Raw genomic sequence first — 19,533 nt, forward strand, 5'->3', positions numbered from 1 at the left:
CACTTCAGCTCCAGCCCACGGCCGCCGCCGCTCGCTCCCCACGGATGGCCGTAGGGGAGAGGGAGAAAGAAAGAGAGAAGGGAGGGGAGGAGGAAGAAAAAAAGGAGATGCCATGTGGGGCCCACATGTCAGTGGGCCCTACAATTGTGTGTGTGAATGACAAACGGGTCCCACGTATAACTTTTTAATTGAAATGCCACCTAAGCGCCACGTCAGCAAACAGACTAGGTCAATACCGCCACGTCAACGAAACCGCTCTCCAAAACCGCCGAGGGAGTCAAATTGCACCGGTTTTCATAGTTTGGGGGTCAAGATATCCGGTTTTGTGGTTTAGGGTCACGGATTAGATTTCAATCACTTTTGAGGGTCACCAAGTGAACTTATTCCTTTAAAGTAGCCACGCCGCACGTCCAGCTCTGGCCCACCTACCCGAGCAACGTGCGCTGGATTCCGGCCCGTTCAGGCACAATTAACCATCCACAGCCCACGTCTCCCGTTCAGGCCCATGTACTCGCTATATACGTTGACGTTCTCGCTGTCAATGACCTCGTCGGCGGCCACAAGGCCCTTCTTCGTCTTCCCTGACTTCCCCGTCGTCTCCGCGTCTGTCGTCGCCATCGTCGCCATGCTAGTCTGCATCGATTGTCTCCTCGATCGAGTTGCCTTGCCTCCGCTTGCATCTTCTGCCGCGGGATCCCCCCACCACCGGAACGCACCACGTCTCTGTCAATCATATCCCCGCGGCGCGCCATGATCTCCGTCTCGATCGATCTCCGCGTACTCTCCAACTCGATCTCCATCGATCGATCCAGTACGTCCATGGAGGGATCGAGGGCGATAGAATGACGCGACCAGCCACCACCGCACGTCGATCGACGGATGGAGGACGTACGACGGGAGGGATCACGGTCACGGGACTGTTGCAACGGCGGCGGAACGCAAGAACGCGCTGCTGATGGATCGATATTGACTGCTCTTTCTACTAGCTACGGTTTTATCCTACACTCCTGCTGCATACTTCCTCCGTTGAAAAAAAAAAAACTTCGGTTTGAATTTTATCCTAAAAAAAACCAATTTCTACCATCCTACTTATCATCCGCACATAAAACGAGAAGTTTTATCCTTTCAATAAATTTTACCTACCTATCAATCTTAATATTTTTTTTAATGATTAAGGGTATTTTAGTCATCATCACTCTCCACTAATTTTAGGAATGAATTTTTTTTTGAGACGGTTCAATGATTAAGGGTATTTTAGTCATCATCACTCTCCACTAATTTTACCTTGCGATGCTATGAATGAATTTTTTTGGACGGAGGGAGTATATGCGTACACAAACGTCACTTTCCGACCGGGTTTAGTAAAATGGTATTGGACACAAAAATAGCAGAGATTTCGGTCCTTGTCGGTTGCACATATTTTCTCATGAGTCAGAATGGTTTATTAGAAAATAGAAGTTAATTCATAGGTAAAACTTTTATATGTGTGTTTTCATCGACTTAAAAATCAATGCTAAAAAAGAACCTATCTTAAAATTAATTTTAAAATTAAATTTGAAAATTCAAATTTTAGCTTTGCCACTTATCAGGCAACCAATCAAATCCTCCTCAAGATTCATGTTCGTGTTACTTATCTTCATCTCTACTGGAGCTTCTCCTTTTCTTCTCCGACACCGATTATATATTGACACCCTTACTGATCTTCGGCTTCTCTCTTGGAGCTTCTCCTCTTCTACGACACCAAATGACACGCTGGCACCCGCACCTTGTAACCCCAACAGACAAATTATTGGTTAGGGTTTAGGATTAAGGTCAAGATAAAAATAGGGTGAGGGAATAGCAGAGAGGAGCGGAATTGAAAAGCTCTCTGGGTTTAGATTAGAGGAATGACCATTAAGACTGCAACCTTTTGTAACCGTGTGCATGATTGGGGTCACGTAATAATACGGAGTGCATGATAGCAGGCACACGAGGGACGACCATCAGGCGCTCCGTTAATCAGATTATAATTCGGAGATGGAGGGGGATGAACACGAAAACATTTTTACTGTATAAATCCGCTATTTTTTCCTCTATAAATCTATAATATAAGTCGGGGAGAAAGAGATGGAGACGTACGGTAATTAAACGGATGTGTGCCACGTGGTAGCCGCATATATTCCATTTTCACGGGGTATATATACTCCTAGGTAGCTGCAGCCTGCAGGTGTACAATGTACTGTATGCAACTAATGCAAGCACAGGCGTACACGTACGGTGATTGCATTGTCATGATACACGCGTATACGCATACTTATGCACCACGTAGTCACTTAGTAGTCGGGCTGTGTTCGTTTGGGAAAGTTGGGAACCAAACTCCGCACGAAAAACGAAGCAATATATTTGCACGTGATTAATTAAGTATTAACAATTTTTTAAAAAAATAGAATAATATGATTTTTTTAAAAAAACAACTTTCGTATAATTTTTTTTTTTTGAAAAAACGTATTAAAATAGTAGTTTAAAAAACGTGCGTGTGAAAAAACAATAAGAGGGATTTGGGAAAAGGGGAAACGAACTGAACAAACAGGCCGTGTATGCGTTTTCATCGCCAATAGTATAACATAACTGCTTCGACCGCTAGCAACGTGTCTCACTGTCCGCTGCTGACTATACGTATATTCTTGCTACCCACTTTGCTTTCTGCATTAATAATCGGCTTCCGTGGCTCTGTCAGCCTCCTACTCCCTTCGTAAAAAAACAAACCCTGATTTCCATGTTCAACTTTTGACCGTCCGTTTTATTTAAAAAAATTATAAAAAAAAGTTAAAAAAATAAGTCACGTATAAAATATTAATCATGTTTTATCATCTAACAACAATGAAAATACGAATTATAAAAAATTTTCATATAAGACATAAAGTTAAAGTTGGACACGAAAATCCAGGGTTTATCTTTTCTTTTTTTAGACGAACGGAGTATTCCACAGACGCGTTAACCAAACAAACCGATCGATCGCATGATTGCTAGCTGATCAGAATCAACTGCGTACGTCGTCGTCGATCTCAGCTCGATGGAAACGCAATCTCCATCGGTTTTGCAATCTCTCACCATCGCCATGTCTTGTCAGTCGAGGCTCAGATCACACGCGTCTCCCGTCTCGGCCAAGGTAGCTCATCAGCTTAGCTGGACGGGCCGGTCACTTCGCTTTCGGCCGCCTGGACACGACGACGACGACGGCGACGACGTACGGCACGGCATCATCGATCTGGCACCACATCGATCGGTCGCCGGCCTCGCCGGCCGGCCGGCCGGCCGGGCTCCATTTCAAAGAGATTGCGATATCGACTGGACTGAAAGCAACGAGAGCTGTGAGAACACAACACAGAACGACGTAGCTAGTCTAGCTCGTTATGATGATCCAGGTGACCCGGTGAGAGTGAGAGAGCGCCAGATGATAGCTAGCTTTCTTGCCGCCATGATTAAACTCGATCGACGTAAGCTAACAGCAACACTTAAGCCAAGCCTCCACAAAACGATGCTTGCTTCTGAAATAACCCAATTAATTGAACAAGGTTTGTTGCATTCAGGCGTTGTTGTCTTCTTTTTTTGTTTGTTTTTTAGAACTCGTTGTTGTCTTGACATGGAAAGTTGGAGACGGAAGCCAAAAACGCTTCTCCAGTGAGACGTCCACTGTAGTGGGTGCCATTGAATTCCACGCATGCATCCACCAATAATACCGAAACCGGCCAACTCGAGACCGGACCAACCAACCTTGTATTAGCTTGCAGCATGGAGCTAGTCACGGAGTCAATAGGAAAACAAAAACGCTTTACCAGTTGATGTAAAACGCCAACTCGGTTAAGTTTGGTGGCAACGAGAAAATTATATAGCTGAAAATATAATCTCTATACCCACTACTAAACGGGCTGGCTGCTGGCAAGAGGGCGACTGCCAAGTGCTAACACAGTGCCCGCCCGGCTGTTCCAACCCAATCCAATACATGAGCAGAGACAGCTGCTCCGGACGCGTTGATCCAGTGCACGCATGATGCATTGCCATGGCACGCACTGCACGCTCTCCACCATCGATCGACTGCATCAAAAAGGATTAGATTCTGGAACGTAGTACGTACGTACGCAGTAATTAAGGCCCCACACGCCAACAACATCACTCTCTACTGCTCTCCCACTGCTAACCCAAAGCATTTCAGCAGACGATCGATTGTAATTAATGACCCACTATACAGTTTTAAGGACAAAAGTTTTGCCTTTCTACTTTTGATCGTCACAATTCACAAAATCGATTTTACAGTTCCGATCATCCCATTTGTGTCGGACTTTTCTCGGTTCCCACACGTGCACCGACTCAGTTTTCTCGCGGAGTTAATTCGTCCTCGGGAGATCAATCGCTCCTTCCTTTTCTACCGCGCGAGGCAACGGATTCATTTTTCTGACCGCGCGGCAACCACCTCATATTCGTTTGTCACAGTCACATGCAGCCAGCTTTAATTATGGGATGAGGCATGCAGGCCCGTTGGCTAGTTGATAAGAGCCTGGGCTTATAGAGTTATAAGCGTGTTTGTTTTTCTTATATAGTGTTTAAGTCAAAATATGACAATCAAAAGTAAACGGAGGGAGTATATATTTCTGCCTCCGTCCCATAATATATATAAGAAGTTTTAGAGTTGGACACGGTTATTAAGAAAGTAGGTAGAAATTAAATAGGAAGGGGTTGTGATTTGTTGAAAAGTGGAGGTAGGTGGAAAAAGTGAATGGTGGAGGATTATGATTGGTTGGGAAGATAATGTTGGTGAAGAAGTTGTTATAATTTAGGGCAAATCCTAAGTGCTAAAAGTTGTTATATTTTGAGATGAAGGGAGTAATAGGGAAGGACTATACAGATGTTTAGTCGCATACATGTAGTCTAGCAGTTTTTTTTTCTAATGAAACATAGTATCAACACAGACGCTCACAACGCACGAACATTCACCCATACGAACACATATATACTCATATCGTATTCATATGTACACATTCCCGGAGGATTGAACTGACATATATTGAAATTAATGAAGTAATTGTAGATGTCTCACTGTCAACGGGTATGACATCGCCTAGCATTAAGAAAGTAGTTAGCTGTAAATACGATGACATGTGCTAAGTCTAGGAATTAATTAGAACCCGAACGGACAGGTTCAAGTGTTCAACCGCAAGTAAAAACCCAACCAGTCGAGCTACTTGGCACTTCGTAAAATTGTATGTTACACAAGGCAACTAATTATAAAAACAATCTTATATATAGCATGTTTGGGGACCTTAAGATTATGAGAATTAGCTGGTCGGTAGCCAGCTTTTGAGATTGTGGAAAAATTATGATTTCCAATATCTTCTATTGGATTCTATAATTACAACTTCCTATAATCTAAAAAAGAAGTTAGACTGCTAATTACTAAGATAGTTTCTGATTCTGATACCTAAAACTCTTTGAAACAAGTCCCATGATAACCGCATGCACCGATATGTTGAAAAGAAAATGTACCAAGCTAAACTCGTAGAAATGGCTATACATTTTAGTAGGAGTACATCCGTGTTCTACCCTACTCACCCTCCACTTGATTCCGTTAATTAGTTTGCATATATCGATCACCTCTCCTGTCGCAAACGTATATGGTACAAACCTTGCGCGTTTTCTCGAGCAGAGCCACCGGTAGGGCGTACGTACGTACACTTAACGTGTCCGTATCCGTCCCTGTCCCCGTTCGCCACGTCTGACAGCGACACGCCTTCCTCCTCACGGTTGACCGGTTCGTCCCGCGACGCGACGATTTTTGACGGGACCAACCAGTCACTCACGCCGTGTGGGGTCCCCGGCTTGATTGCCTTCCTGGACGGATGCGCGAGACAGCGAGCTGGGACCACGCAATCGCGCCGCGCCGCGTGGCCCCCGCCCACCCCCAACACGTAGGCGGCGTGAGTGAGGCCCCGCTACTACTAGTATTTTTCTACTCGACTCGTGTCAAACGTCACACGTCGCTGGTAATTAACCACCAGCAGCAGCTTGTGATTAGCAGGTGACAGCCGGGCTAACCCCGATTTACAGCCCATTGCCATGCAATACAGCAATGGAGCCCCGTGGCGTGGACGACGAGCGGACGGAGGCGTGAAGAGAAAAAAAACCCTTGTGCGAAAGGGCCCGTAGCCTAATGGTTATGAGAGCCTTAGTAGCATCTAAAGTTCTAGATTCAACTCTCTATAGGAGCGAAATTTTTAGGATTTAACGGCATTGTGCTTTCAGTGGCAGGCGACGTACCCATCGACAGCGAGGCGTCGGTCCAGTCTTCGAAGATGCTCATAGAGATAGGGTTTGCGTGCGTGTGTTCATAGGAGTGAGTGCGCGTGCGTTGTGAGTCTCTGCGTTGTACGGTGTGTAATTCTTAAAAAAAAATAAAAAACCCTTGACGCCCACGTGGCGGCGCGGGGTTGGAGGCCACCGCGGTGTTTGGTGTTCGCTGACTCGCAGCATGGCCGTCGGTATGTCGGCCAGGTGGGGCCCCCACCCCTCCTCGCGCGGCTGCCCCCAGGTCGATGGATTTTCCGAGGCGCGACACGATGGGTGCCACGTGTACGGGGTGGCGATCACGTGGGCCCAGCCGTACATGTGGGTCCCACGCTCCCCTTCGTGATTTCTCTTCGTTTGATCGTCTCGTGTCGTCAGGAAATCTGGATCACGGTCCGATCCCGCCAGCGAGCCGTGGATCTGCACGATTTTAAAAACACAGTACAAAATAGGCGCCCATAACATTTACACACTAACCTCTGTAACCATACAGCCGCACACCGTATTTCTACTCATTATATTTATATGAGTATTCTTGGAAGACTGAACAGACATATTTTAAGATTGACAAAATCACTATAGGCTCCTCAGTGTTAATGGATACATTATCTACCACTTAAAAAAAATTAGCTTTAAATACAAGCATCCGTATTATCAAAATTAATTAAGATTTAAACCTGGTTAGGTTGGTTAAGCTGCGCTTACTTTGGGATATACACGATTTTGATACGGCGCCGGCGAGCGGATGATGCGTGTGCAAGGTTGGACTCGTGCTGGCTGAGTCACTGTGCGTGCGAAACCCATACGGCCATGACACAACTTTGGCACGGCCGACCAGCGAAAAAAGAAAAAAAAACGCGCATATGTGCGCGACTTCTGCGCGAACTAAACTCCACTTTGGATGTACATACATAGATGAAATAAAGGCGGCTTTTAATTTGCTTGTGACTGACATCAATGAATCTGGAGTCACGATCGAGCGTTAAAATCCCGGTAGAAAAGAAAAGTTACGGTGCATTTCACGTAGACGGCGCGGTGATTAGTTAATCATTGTTGTTCTATATATCTTTTCTTTATTTTTAAGTAGGATACGATCACACGATGCATGCATGTGGAGTAGTAGTACGTGCTATCGATAGATCGAGATCTGCGTATAGCAACAATCAGACATGCATGCGCGTGCATAATTCGATTGAATGATACAGTGATACACAATCTGCAATGACGTGAGAGATCTTCAATATTTCAAACAGGGACGGAGCTAGAACAAAATATATTAGGGTAACTTTTGCTTAATTTACTCTAATTTAAATTAAGTTTAAGCTAATACAGACGTCTAAGTTTGTATTTAGAGGATACACACATGGTGAAAATCGATGAGATATAGCTAAAAAGATTTCTTGACTAGGTTTCTGGGCACCCCTTTCATACTCTACCTCAGCGCCTGATTTCAAAGTTTGCTAATTAAGTCCATTGCACATAGATCGATATGTGTACACATTTTAGAAAAAAGGAATGCACATGAAATATCGATGTGTCTAGCTTAGGCAAAAGGAGCCTGCTAATACAGCAAAATTAAAGACTCTTGTTTGCTTCATTCCTATCCAGTTTCATCCAACCCCATCAATCGAGCAGCAAAAGGGAACAAAGCTTCCAGCCATTATCCGGGAAGCTGTCCTCTCATCGTCCTCCACGTGTCCACCCATACACGTGTCGCCATCCCAAGCCCTCTGCCTCCTTCCCGCCAACACGTGTACCCGTCGCGCTATATATACCCCTCACTCGCTGCGATTTTACAGCCCACCTCGAAACTTCTCTTTACCATTTTATGCTCTCTCTCTTCCCCTCTCTCCCCGATGTCGTCGCCGCCGCCGCCGCCGCCGAGCAAGCCGAAGCGCCGGCGGCTACTGTCTCTTCCGGCGGTCTACCCGTGCGAGGACATCGCGCCGGCGCCGCTGCTCGCCTCGCTGCTCTCCCTCGCGGCGGATGTCGCCAGCCGTCGGGCGGCCGACGTCGACGCCTTCCCCGTTCTCCGCTGCGGCGTGCGCAAGGCCGTGCGGCTCGCCGGGATCCTCCTCGCGTTCCTCGAGGAGGTTCAGGATGCGGCGGCGGCGGCGGCGTTGCCGTCGTCTGCGGTGCTTGGGCTGACGGAGCTGCACGTGGCGATGCAGAAGCTGCGGTTCCTGCTCGCGGACTGCGCGCGGCGTGGCGCGCGGCTGTGGGTGCTCGTGAACGCCGGGATGGTGGCGTCGGAGCTCAGGTTGGTGCTCGGGTCGGTCGCGGCGGCCATGGACGCGCTTCCGAGGAGCGTCGCGGAGGCGTCGGTGGAGGCCGGGGAGCTCGCGCGGGTGGTGTCGGAGCAGGCGTGGCGCGCGGCGGTGCGGCCCGACGGCGCCGACGAGCGCGCGGCGCGGAGCGTGCGGTCGATCCTGGATCAGTTCAAGGACGGCGTCGCGCCGGACGCCGACGACGTGAGGCGGGTGCTCCGCCGGGTCAGGGTCGGGAGCTGGTCGGATTGCTCCGAGGAGATCGCGTTCCTGGAGAGCGAGATTTGCGCGCGGCTGGACGCCGGCGACGAGAACAGCAATGACGTTCTCGTCATGAACAGCTTAATGACGTTCCTGGTGTACTGCCGCGTCGTGCTGTTCGACCACATTGACGCGAGCAAGTCGCAACCGGCGGCGGCGGCAGCGCCGGCGCCGGCGAGGTGCCCGGAATGGATCAGACCGGAAGCGCTGCAGTGCCCGATCACTCTTGACCTCATGACCGATCCGGTGACCGTGTCCACCGGCCAGACATACGACCGGGCGTCGATCACCCGGTGGATGAAGGCCGGTTGCCGCACGTGCCCGGTCACCGGCGAGAGGCTGAGCACCGCCGACCTCGTCCCCAACACCGTGCTCCGCGGGATCATCGAGCGGATGCTTCTCATCAATGGCGTCACCCTCCCGGAGCTGAGCGCCGCCGGCGGCGGTGGCCACCGCCACGGCGCCGTCGCGAACACGGCCGTGCCGTTCGGCCCGGCCGCCGCGGGCGCCGCGCGCCTCGCCGTCGCGCACATCGTGGCGCAGCTCTCGAGGGGGTCGACGGAGGAGCGGAGGAAGGCGACGTCGGAGGCACGGAAGCTGTCGAAGCACAGCGTGTTCTACCGGGCTTGCCTCGTCGACGCCAACGCCGTGCCGTGGTTGCTGTGCCTCCTCTCCTCCACCGACGCCGCCGTGCAGGACAATGCCGTGGCGTCGCTGCTCAACCTCTCGAAGCACCCCGCCGGCAGGACGGCCATCGTGGAGGTCGGCGGCGTCGGCCTCGTCGTCGACGTGATCAACGTCGGCGCCAAGGCCGAGGCGCAGCACAACGCGGCGGCCGTCCTCTTCTACCTCTCGTCGAACAGCCCGGACTCCGCCGAGGAGATCGGCCGCATCCCGGAGGCGATCCCGACGCTGGTCCAGCTCATCCGGGACGGCGCGTACCGCGGGCGGAAGAACGCCATGGTCAGCCTGTACGGGCTGCTCCAGAGCGCCGCCAACCACGGCAGGGCCATCGCCGCGGGCGCCGTGTCAGCGCTCGCCGCGCTGCTGCTCTCCGCCGACCGCGACGACCTCGCCGGGGACAGCGTCGCGCTGCTGGCGAGGATCGCCGAGCAGCCGTCTGGCGCCGCGGCCGTCCTCTCGCAGCCGGGGCTCGTCGCCCGCCTCGCCGAGGCGCTCGCCGCGTCGTCGGCGTCGTCGTCCCGGTCGGCGAGAGACCACAGCGTGTCGCTCCTCGCCTCGCTGTGCCGGCACGGCGGCGCCAAGGTGGTCGCCGTGCTGGGGCGGATGCCGGGGCTGATGGCGTCGCTCTACTCGCTCGTCGCCGACGGCGGCAGCCCGCAGACGAGCAAGAAGGCGCGGGCGCTGCTCAACGAGATCCACCGGCATTACGAGGTGGCGCCGCCGCCGCCGGCGTCGTCGGCGTCGTCGGACGCCGGCGGTGACCGTGTCGTTCGCGTGCTATAGCAGCGATCGACAAACCACACAAACAAACACACGTAATTAAGTAGAGCATAATACAGTAGATCGTACATAGGACATTGGTTTTTGTCACGATCTCGGCTCGCGTTTTAGAAGAGTCTTGATCGAATTTTGCGTCGCACATACTCTGTTCCTCTTTGCCGTTTTTTCGTCTTGTTTTGTACACAGTTACACAAAATATATTCATACACACGTAGTACAGTAGTAGTAAATTAAAGTACGGGGGAAATTGCGGTGAACTTGTACTGATGGATGGATAGTTAGTTAGCTGTAGACTGTAGTACATAACTAGTGTGTACATGAGTTTGTTTTTGGGTTTGATTGCTGTTTGTGACGCTGTTTGTGATGTAAATAGTCGGTGGTTGTTGTTTTGTTCACTGTGGTGAATTCAATGTGATGGTCTGATGGATTGAGAGATTCGGTAATGTATATGGATCAAAGACTCATGTTACATACAAGCATATACAGCGGAAGTTTCGATGGATATTTCGTTGATGCGATGGGAGTTGCAATGTGCCCCAGGACTGTTTCACACACATGAGAAAACGCTGGATCTCATCGTCGTGAACATGTGATTGGAACAGGTCATGTATGCTTCCACACTGAAGAAGAAAGCAGCTTGCCAACAGTTTTTTTACTACTGTTGACTGATGGCCTGTCGTGTGTAAATGACTGTCTTGGCAGTAAAACTTTTACTATAAGAACATTTCACCAGCAAAATGACAAGGCCCGTCTAGCTCAGTCGGTAGAGCGCAAGGCTCTTAACCTTGTGGTCGTGGGTTCGAGCCCCACGGTGGGCGCAGTTTATTTTTTTTCAACTCCTCTAATCACGGTAACTATGTTTTTTACTCATCATCACGGTTAATTAATGAATGATTCTTACGGATGGTGAAATTCACACAAGATTTTTTTTCCCTCTTTGCAACAGAAGAAGAAGCTCCTCAAATCTCAATGGAATCAAGCCCACGTACCCACACAGCCGAAATTGCTAATGTGCTAACGTGTGACGTGTCAGCGTAACAGCGGCAAACTGCAATTACTATTATTATTTTCTTTTTTGAAAGATCAGCAGCACACTATAGCTTGGTTTGATGTCGGCAACAGATTATCCTAACCTAGATCTGATCAAAGCAGCCTCCCTCTGTCGCTTACTAGCTACTGCCCTAACCCACCTGGCCATTGCGTGCAAGGAACACTCGCAGAACAAACGAACAATTCGCCAATTGATTACACTAATCACCACACACTAATTAATTAACTTTTTTCACAAGCGAGCTAGCTTAACTGGCTAGAATTTTTTTTAGCTGAACCAACCCACTAAAATTGGATCTCTAGATTAGACACGGTGTAATCGTATTTACGGCTAATTATTTTTAAGCGATATACATATGAGGTATTCGTTGATAGCGAGACCGAGACACACGTGTACTGGTGACTTTATTAATATTAAGATATATCGGTTCAGGTGACTGTGTGTGCGTTACGAGCGTCTACGTTTATAGTTTTCTCTTAAAAATAAAATTAACTTTTGTTTTTTGTCGATCGAGTATGCAAGCTTCGTGTAGTGGAGCTATAAATTAATCAGCCGCCACACACCTGCGACTGCGTGCGGATCATTCAGGCCGACGTACGTGTCCGGGATCAATCGATCGATCGACGGCTCATCGCCTGTACCGAGGTTAGTGTCGTTAACTGACCCGACACGAGTTAATTAATGTGTGATTAGTACTGCTAATCAGGGTTGTTAATTAAGTAGAGCTCGATCTCGATCGCGTTGGTGGTGACAGATGAGTCTCTGGCTTTTTGGGCGTCTCGTGATCGGTCACGGGACGGGAGAGGAATGGAGTTGGACGGTGACTGAGCAATGGGTGCCATCTATCTCGTGAATAAAATAAGAAATTGGGGTACGTAGTGTGCGTTCGTTGATTGATCCGAGGAGATTGTTTGCGTTTAAGTGTGTGATTAACTGATTAACCTCGCTAACCCCATGGATGCTCGTTGTCCTCAGGCTTGAGCGATGACGAGAAATAATAACAAAATAAGGAACAAGACCAATACCGGTGGACCGGTCAGTGGACACATATATCGTCGCTAGATCATGGATGCTGTTGCGAGCAGGCGCCTTACCGTTGGTATTTAGTACAGAGCATGGGGGCGAGAACACTGTTGGCGATCAGTCGGGCGCGTCTCTCGCTGTGTGATTGGACACGTGTCACGTGCAAAGAGAGGACGGAGGGAGAGCGAGTTTTCTGTTTTTTTGTTTTTTACCTTTTTTATCGTTTCTGTTTGGTTGGTTTTCTCTTTTTTTCTTTCTTTCTTCCGGTTTCTCTTCTGTTTTTTCCTGGTTTTTTTTAAGGTGTATGAATACAAAGTTTGTATTCGTATATATACCAAGTTTGTATTTGTATGTATACAAAGTTTGTATACGCGTATGCAAAGTTTGTATACGCGTATGTAAAGTTTGTATACATCGTGTATTTTCTAGTTTTTATTTTATTTTTTAATATGCATGTATATAAAGTTTGTATTCATCGTATACAAAGTTTGTATATGTCCAATATAAACTTTTCTATACATCATATATAAACTTTGTATATGTTTATATATTTTTTATGCATTAAAAATATATTTATATATACGTATATATATACTATATACACACGTATGTGTTTATAGCATATACATACGTATATACATATAATGTATAGATTAGATACAGGGAGACTAGAGGAGGGGGCGACTGACCGTGTGCGCCCCCCCGCCCCCCCTCCCCTCACCCCGCGGCTAATCGCGTATCAGCCGTCCCCGAGCATGGGGTTATCCCTTTTGTAACGATTTTTGCAAGTCAAAAACACAAAACAGAAACAAAGGGTTGGACTATATATAGCCAAAAAGCCCGAGGCCCAACGACCTGGCCCACGACACAGGGTTTTGGCCCGCTTAAGCATGACACGGTCCGATTGGTGTTGAGCCCGTGTCAGCCCAACCTGTCAGGTTGGGTCGTGTTTGGGCCTCTACCTCAGCACGGTGGGCTGGCCCGGCACGACACGGTTCGACGATTAGGGATGCAAAATAGACTAATCTCGGTCATATGACGCATGCCCCAAGAGGTGAGGGATTCCAAATAGACTTATACTCTCCATATAAGATACGGCCCAAAGTTATAAGGGACGACCCAAGGGGCTTTTGTGTCTTCGGGTCGTGCCTGGGCTATTGGTGTAGCCCGTGGGCGGGCATGGCCTGGCTTGTCCTAGCGTGTAGGTCGGGTTGTACCGGCCCGACTAATCTTGGGCCTAGGCCTAGTCGCGCCCGGGCTAGGTGGTCTATTTGGCCATGTATAGGTTGAACGAGCTCAGTACGGATAAAAAAATTGAAGGGCTGAACATGATCAGTGTCTACGTGTACTCTAATATTTATTTATATTTAGATAGCGAAAATGGTTTACATCTCTAGCTAGCTTCTGCCCTAAGGCAAATCTGTTCAACAAATAAAAAAATAGGTGATAGGTAATGGGATAAACCTCCAACTTCACCTTATTATTAACTAGCGGTAAACCATATGGATTTAGCCAACAATTCTAATAAAACTACGCCACCCATAGTGAAATAAGAGACCATTCACTACCAATTCCAAGCTACGTTACCCTGATACGGGGATACGGATACGGATACGTGATACGAGGATACGGCATTTTCATAAAAACCCTGATACGGGGATACGTCTATAGATATTTAAAAAGAATAAAAAATATAGAGGGAAAACATAATGCCAGATTACATGACATCAACTAGAGATAATTAGAATATAACCTGTTCAGGACATCAAGTTCAACTCAATAGCTAAGATAAGTTTAATTGTTGTCTGCATTCATTCACAGCGATGTGGCTGAAAGTCCTACGTCATAAGACAGGTCCAATACACCAAAATCTAATAACAGTGTCTCAGCAGATTAAGCTCACCATGTAACTCCCATGAATAATCACTAGTGGCCCTGATGAGCGTGCATCCGAAGCAGTTAAGCTTCCAATTCCAAAATTTGATTCTAAAAAATGATAATGCACTAGCACTAAGAAAATGTGAAGAGAAAACATATAACAGAACTCATCGCAGATTGAGACTTCGAAGGAGGAAAGAACCAAACGGCAAATGCAGCGAGCCAGCGGCTGTCGACTGGCGGAGGCCCTGCGCGGCTGCCGAGGGCGGTGACGCGGTATTTGGCAGCCGGTGGAGGCCTTGCGCCTCGGGCGGCGGCAGAACCAGGCGGCCAGCGGGTGGAGGCCCTACGCCTGGGGCAACAAGGGACGATGCCGGGAAGTCGTGAACTGCGTTGGGCGTCGGCGACGAGAGCGATAGTAGGCGGAGACGGCGCTGTGGGTGGATTGGATCGGCGGCTCGGTGCTTCCATATGATGCGAAGAAGAGTGGGTTAGGCCATTCGAGCGAATCGGGACGGGAGCGTATCAGCACGTATCCGAATTATTTTCTTTTTCCTAAAATCGCGGTAATTAGGGATACGTACGGATACGTATCGGAGCCGTATCCGATACGGATACGTGGTCATTGAGCCCCGAAAGAGCTAATTCGCGGATAGTCGCGCGCGCGCCACGCGACTGGACACGTGGCGCACGGAGAGAAGGGCGGCGGACGTCGCGTGCTTCCTTTTATTTTCTTTCTGTTTTTTTCGCTCCGTTTCTCAATTCCTTTTTTCTCTCCGTTTTCCTTTTTTATTTGTTTTTCTTTCTTTTATTTTTACATTACAAAGTTTACATGCGTATACAAAGTTTGTATACATGATATAAACTTTGTGTATGTGTTTATAAAGTTTGTATATAGGTATTACAAACTTTGTATACACGTATACAAACTTTATATACGTGTATTTTTTATGCGTATGTATATAAATTTTGTATATATACAAATACAAAGTTGATATTTTCTCTGGTTTTCTTTCCTGGTTTTTTAATACGTCACAAAGTTTCTATACATGAATGGTTTTATAGGTACGTATACATTTATATACATACTTATATACACTTTGTATATGTGTATACAAAGTTTGTATACGTCGTATATAAATACAAACTTTGTATATGATGTATATGAAGTTTGTATACGTGTATATATTTTTTATACATAAAAATGATTTGGTATGTATATATTCAAAGTATATATATGTATAAACATAGTACAGTAGTATAAGGGTAGTACAGTATACTAGTATTGTACTATAGTACATAGGGGAAGGCTATAACTGACCGCGCGGCCGCAGGCGCGCGCGATCAGTCGCCGATCAGCAGTCCCTATTGAGCCGTATCTGGGTAACATAGATTCCAAGAGTATGATACCATCGCGCATAGTATCTTTCTTTTTTTTATAGCATCTTAGACCAAAAGTATTTATTTATCTAGAAACATAATACAAACTCAGACGCTCACAACGTGCGCACACTTATCATCATGAAGGCACACAAGCACACGTTACCAAATGCAGAAATTGGTAGCCACTACTACCGCAGAGAAGGTCCAGCCACGGCTACAACTCGCCCGGTCGCCCTGTCCCGGGGGCGACGCGGGCGGCGAACAAGCCGCGCCGTCCCCGCCTTTCTCCTCCCCTCCCCAGCCTCGCCGCCGCCCGAGCCGCCGCCGGCAAAGCCGGGCGGCTGCAAGGACGGCGGCGGCGGGGCTCTCTCTCCCTCGCTCGCGGCCAAGACGGTCAGGACGTTGGCACGGCACGAGCTCAGGGCATGGCGTCGGCGCCGACCGGATCCGGTGCCGTGGCGTCTAGATCCGGTGCCGTGGTGGCCGGATCCGGTCCCCCAGCGACGGGCGGCGGCGTCCTAACATCTCGGCGGCGAGGTTTGGCGGTGGTTTTGGGCGGCGGCGACCTGGAGCGACTGGTCGGCGGCAACCTGGCGGGAGACGCTGCTGGAGCTGCCTCCGGTACCGAGCACGGAGGCGCGGCCGGACGACGGATGCGGCGGTGGAGGTGCCGCAAGAACTGGTGGTGACGCTGGTGATGCGGGAGGAGGCAACGACGCCTCTAGTCAGATCTGGCTGGCGGTGGTTGCGGCTACCGACGGTGGCAGTGACGGCGGCGGCGGCTGTGGCGGTATCGACTGCGGCGGCTGGCTGGCGAGACAGCGGCCGTGGTGGTCGAGGCGTCGTGAAGGCGGTCGCGCGGCCTCGTGGGTGGCGAGGCCTGCCGTGCAGGCGTCGTGGAGGCCAGCGACGTGTGGCTGTCGTGGAGGCCAGCGTTGTGCGGCAGCGGGAGGGCGTCATGGAGACCGGTGGCGGTGTGGAGTCGCGGCCGGCGACATGGAGCTCGCGGGCGGCGAGAGCGGGTGCTGGTGGCTGCAGGCCGCGACAGCGGATGGCTTGCGGCGATGGCCGTGGCGACCGTGGACGTGGCTGCGGCGGAGGAGGTGAGGATAGCGATGGCGAGGTGGCTGGGCGTTCGGCAGCAGCGGCTGCGGTGGCGGTGACCGCGGTCACCGGAGGCATGGCGGCTTCGGACGGCTAGCTGAGGGTGTGGCAGACGGTTGCATCTGGCCGGCGTGGCATCGTTTGGAGGAGAGGTCGGAGACTGGCTTGGCGCAGAGGCGCAGCCGATGGCAGCGGAGGCTGGCTCCGCGCGAGAGGCGCGGGCAGCGGAGATGGAGGCCGGCTTGGCGCGAGAGGCGTAGCCGATGGAGGGAGGCTGGATTGGAGCGAGAGGCATGTCCGGTGGAGGAGGCTGGCTTGGCGCGAGAGGCGCGGCTGGCGGTGGAGGAGGCGACCTCGGTGTGAGTTGCCGGTGGGTGTAGCGTGGTCTTCGACACACGAAGGCTGGCCGGCGGGGGACGCCGGTGCAGGGGTCCCACATGTCAACAGAGCTTGAGTGGTGGTTGAGCATCGGTGCGTCAGCCGTGAATTCGCAGGTTGCCGGGTGAAAGCCCAGTCTTGGTTCCTTGAGCCCCAACGGACGGCGGCAACGGTTTTCCGTCGCTTCTCTTCTTAAAGACGTCGTTTTGGCATCCCCTAGGGGGCGATCTTCGTCTGTGTTCCTTTGTTGGTCTAGCGGCTGTCGGTCACGCTTAGCGGCGGCCGATTCGGTGCTAGCCTTCTCCTGGATTGTGTGTTGGCGCTGTCGATGTGTGGGTGGTGGTATATTTTTTTCCTTTTTCCTGGTTACGACCCTCCAGAGTTGTAATCTTGTAATTTTTTTCTGCTCTATCAATAGAACTTCGCACCGTCTCGTGCGAGTCGTTAAAAAAAAAGAAGTAGCATTTAGATTTTAGAGATGGGAGGAGCATATTTCCTAGTAAATGGACCGGCCGATCCAGGCCCAGCACTGATCGTGCTTATTGAGGCCCATTAATTTCCTCTCTTCTTGCCAATTAGGCCCAGCATTGTATGTTCCAATTTGTCGGCTTCAATAAACATATACTCCCTCTGTTTTTATAATGTAAGATTTTCTAGTATTGTCCACATTTATATAGATGTTAATAAATTTAGACATAGATATATATTTAGATTCATTAACATCTATATGAATGTACACAATGCTAGAAAGACTTACATTATGAAACGGAGGAAGTAAAAGCAAATCGGAGTAGTATCCGAGTCGGATTACGTGAACGCGTGTACGTTTGTCCACGAAAATAAAAGCGTTCGTCGTCTCTCGGGTCGATCGACGATCCCGTACGTCTGCGCAAGAGTGCGAGCTCCGGGTGTGACTGCTCGATCTCCCATGGCCATGGAGACCAAGACGGAGATGATGATGATGGAGGTTGATCCGCGAGACGACGACACGGAAGAGGAGAAGGAGATCATGGCGCTGATGGCACTACACCAGATCCTCACATCTCTGACGGGATACCTGTGACGGGCAAACGAAATGGTCACTGATGACCGTCACCTCTGATGGGTCATACGGGATGCCGTCATCGGTGAGGCATCCGGCTGCGACCCGTCACAGGTAACTAGTCACCTGTGACGAGTTGAAAATAGAACCCATCACAGGTGAGGTTACCTCACCTCAAACGGGTTTAAGTCCTAACCCGTCACAGGTGACTAGTTACCTGTGATGGGTCGCAGCCGGACAGCCCGTCAAAGGTGAGGTTTACTCACCTCAAACGGCTTTAAATCCCGGCCCGTTTAAGATGACTTCTGCCACTGTATATATATGTTTCCTTTCCCAGCGGGGCCCACATGAGGAGATAAGGCCGGCCGGCTCCCTCTTCTCCACTTCTCCTCTATCTCTTCCACTTCTTCTCTATCTCTCCTCTCTTTCTATGTGCCGTGACGAGGGGAGGCGCGGTGGCGCCGGGCCGGCTGGGGCGGCGGCGGCCCGGCCGCCAGATCCGGCAGGGGCGGGAGGGGAGGCGCGGCGGCGGCCCAGCCGCCAGATCCGGCAGGGGCGGGAGGGGAGGCGCGTCGCCGAGCCGGCGGGGGCGGCGACGGTGGCCCGGCTGCCAGATCCGGCGGGGGCGGCGGCGGTGGCCCGGCCGCCAGATCCGGCAGGGGCGAGAGGAGGCGTGGTGGCGGACGACGGATCTGGAGCCGTGGCGCGGTGGCGGCCGACGGCGGGAGGGGAGGCGGCCGAGGCCCGACGGCGGTAGCGGTCTCCACCTCCAGCCGCGCCTCTGCCCCCGCCCGCGCTAGCCGGCCGCCACCTACACCTCCACCTCCGCCGGCGCCTCCCCCCGCCTCCCGGCCACCAACGCCACCGACGCCTCCCCTCCCGTCGTCGGCCACCCCCGCGCCACCGCGCCTCCCTCCCACCCCTGCCGGATGCGGGAGATCTCCGGCGGATCTTCTTCGTCCCTAAGGATCGGTGGTGGTCGCCGGTGGTCGCCTCGAGGTGGTGGGCGCCAGATCCAGTCTCCAGGTGGTTCGGGATCACCGGATCTGGAACCCCCGGGCTCCGACCGCTGCCTCCTTCACCGTCTGAGCTCCTTCGCTGGTCGCCTCCCCCCGTAACCTTCTTGACGCCAGATCCGCCGCCTCCATCCACGTACGAGCTCAGATCCATTGCCAGCAAGTCCTCTTTCACCCATGTATTTTGTCTTGTGCTGTTTATATTGTTCCAATTATTGCTACTGTGATTGATGATTCTGAGTCCTTTGGTGATTGAGATTCTTGTGATTTTGTTTTGTTATTGGGACAACTGCAATGGAACAAAGAAGAATTGTGACGATTTTTTTATTTGTGAATGCCAAATGCAAT

The 19,533-nt window shown here is 50.5% G+C and overlaps 2 protein-coding genes and 1 non-coding gene across 3 annotated transcripts; all 3 read left to right on the forward strand.

Moving 5' to 3' along the window:
* The first annotated feature begins 7,984 nt into the window (after positions 1-7,984).
* Positions 7,985-10,753, forward strand: LOC4346922 (U-box domain-containing protein 19). Its single transcript, XM_015755370.3, has one exon. The coding sequence runs from the start codon at positions 8,175-8,177 to the stop codon at positions 10,311-10,313; it is 2,139 nt and encodes a 712-aa protein (XP_015610856.1). The 5' UTR covers positions 7,985-8,174; the 3' UTR covers positions 10,314-10,753.
* A 302-nt stretch (positions 10,754-11,055) lies between these two features.
* On the forward strand, positions 11,056-11,128 carry TRNAK-CUU (transfer RNA lysine (anticodon CUU)). The gene has a single exon. It is a non-coding gene; the product is annotated as a tRNA-Lys (tRNA).
* Positions 11,129-16,342: 5,214 nt separating this feature from the next.
* On the forward strand, positions 16,343-17,003 carry LOC107278927 (uncharacterized). Its single transcript, XM_015756034.3, has one exon. It carries the CDS (start codon positions 16,343-16,345, stop codon positions 16,844-16,846), a length of 504 nt encoding a protein of 167 aa, XP_015611520.1. The 3' UTR covers positions 16,847-17,003.
* Positions 17,004-19,533: the final 2,530 nt, after the last annotated feature.

Source organism: Oryza sativa, chromosome 9 (genome assembly GCF_034140825.1).
Source record: "Oryza sativa Japonica Group chromosome 9, ASM3414082v1".
Classification (NCBI taxonomy): Eukaryota; Viridiplantae; Streptophyta; class Magnoliopsida; order Poales; family Poaceae; genus Oryza; species Oryza sativa.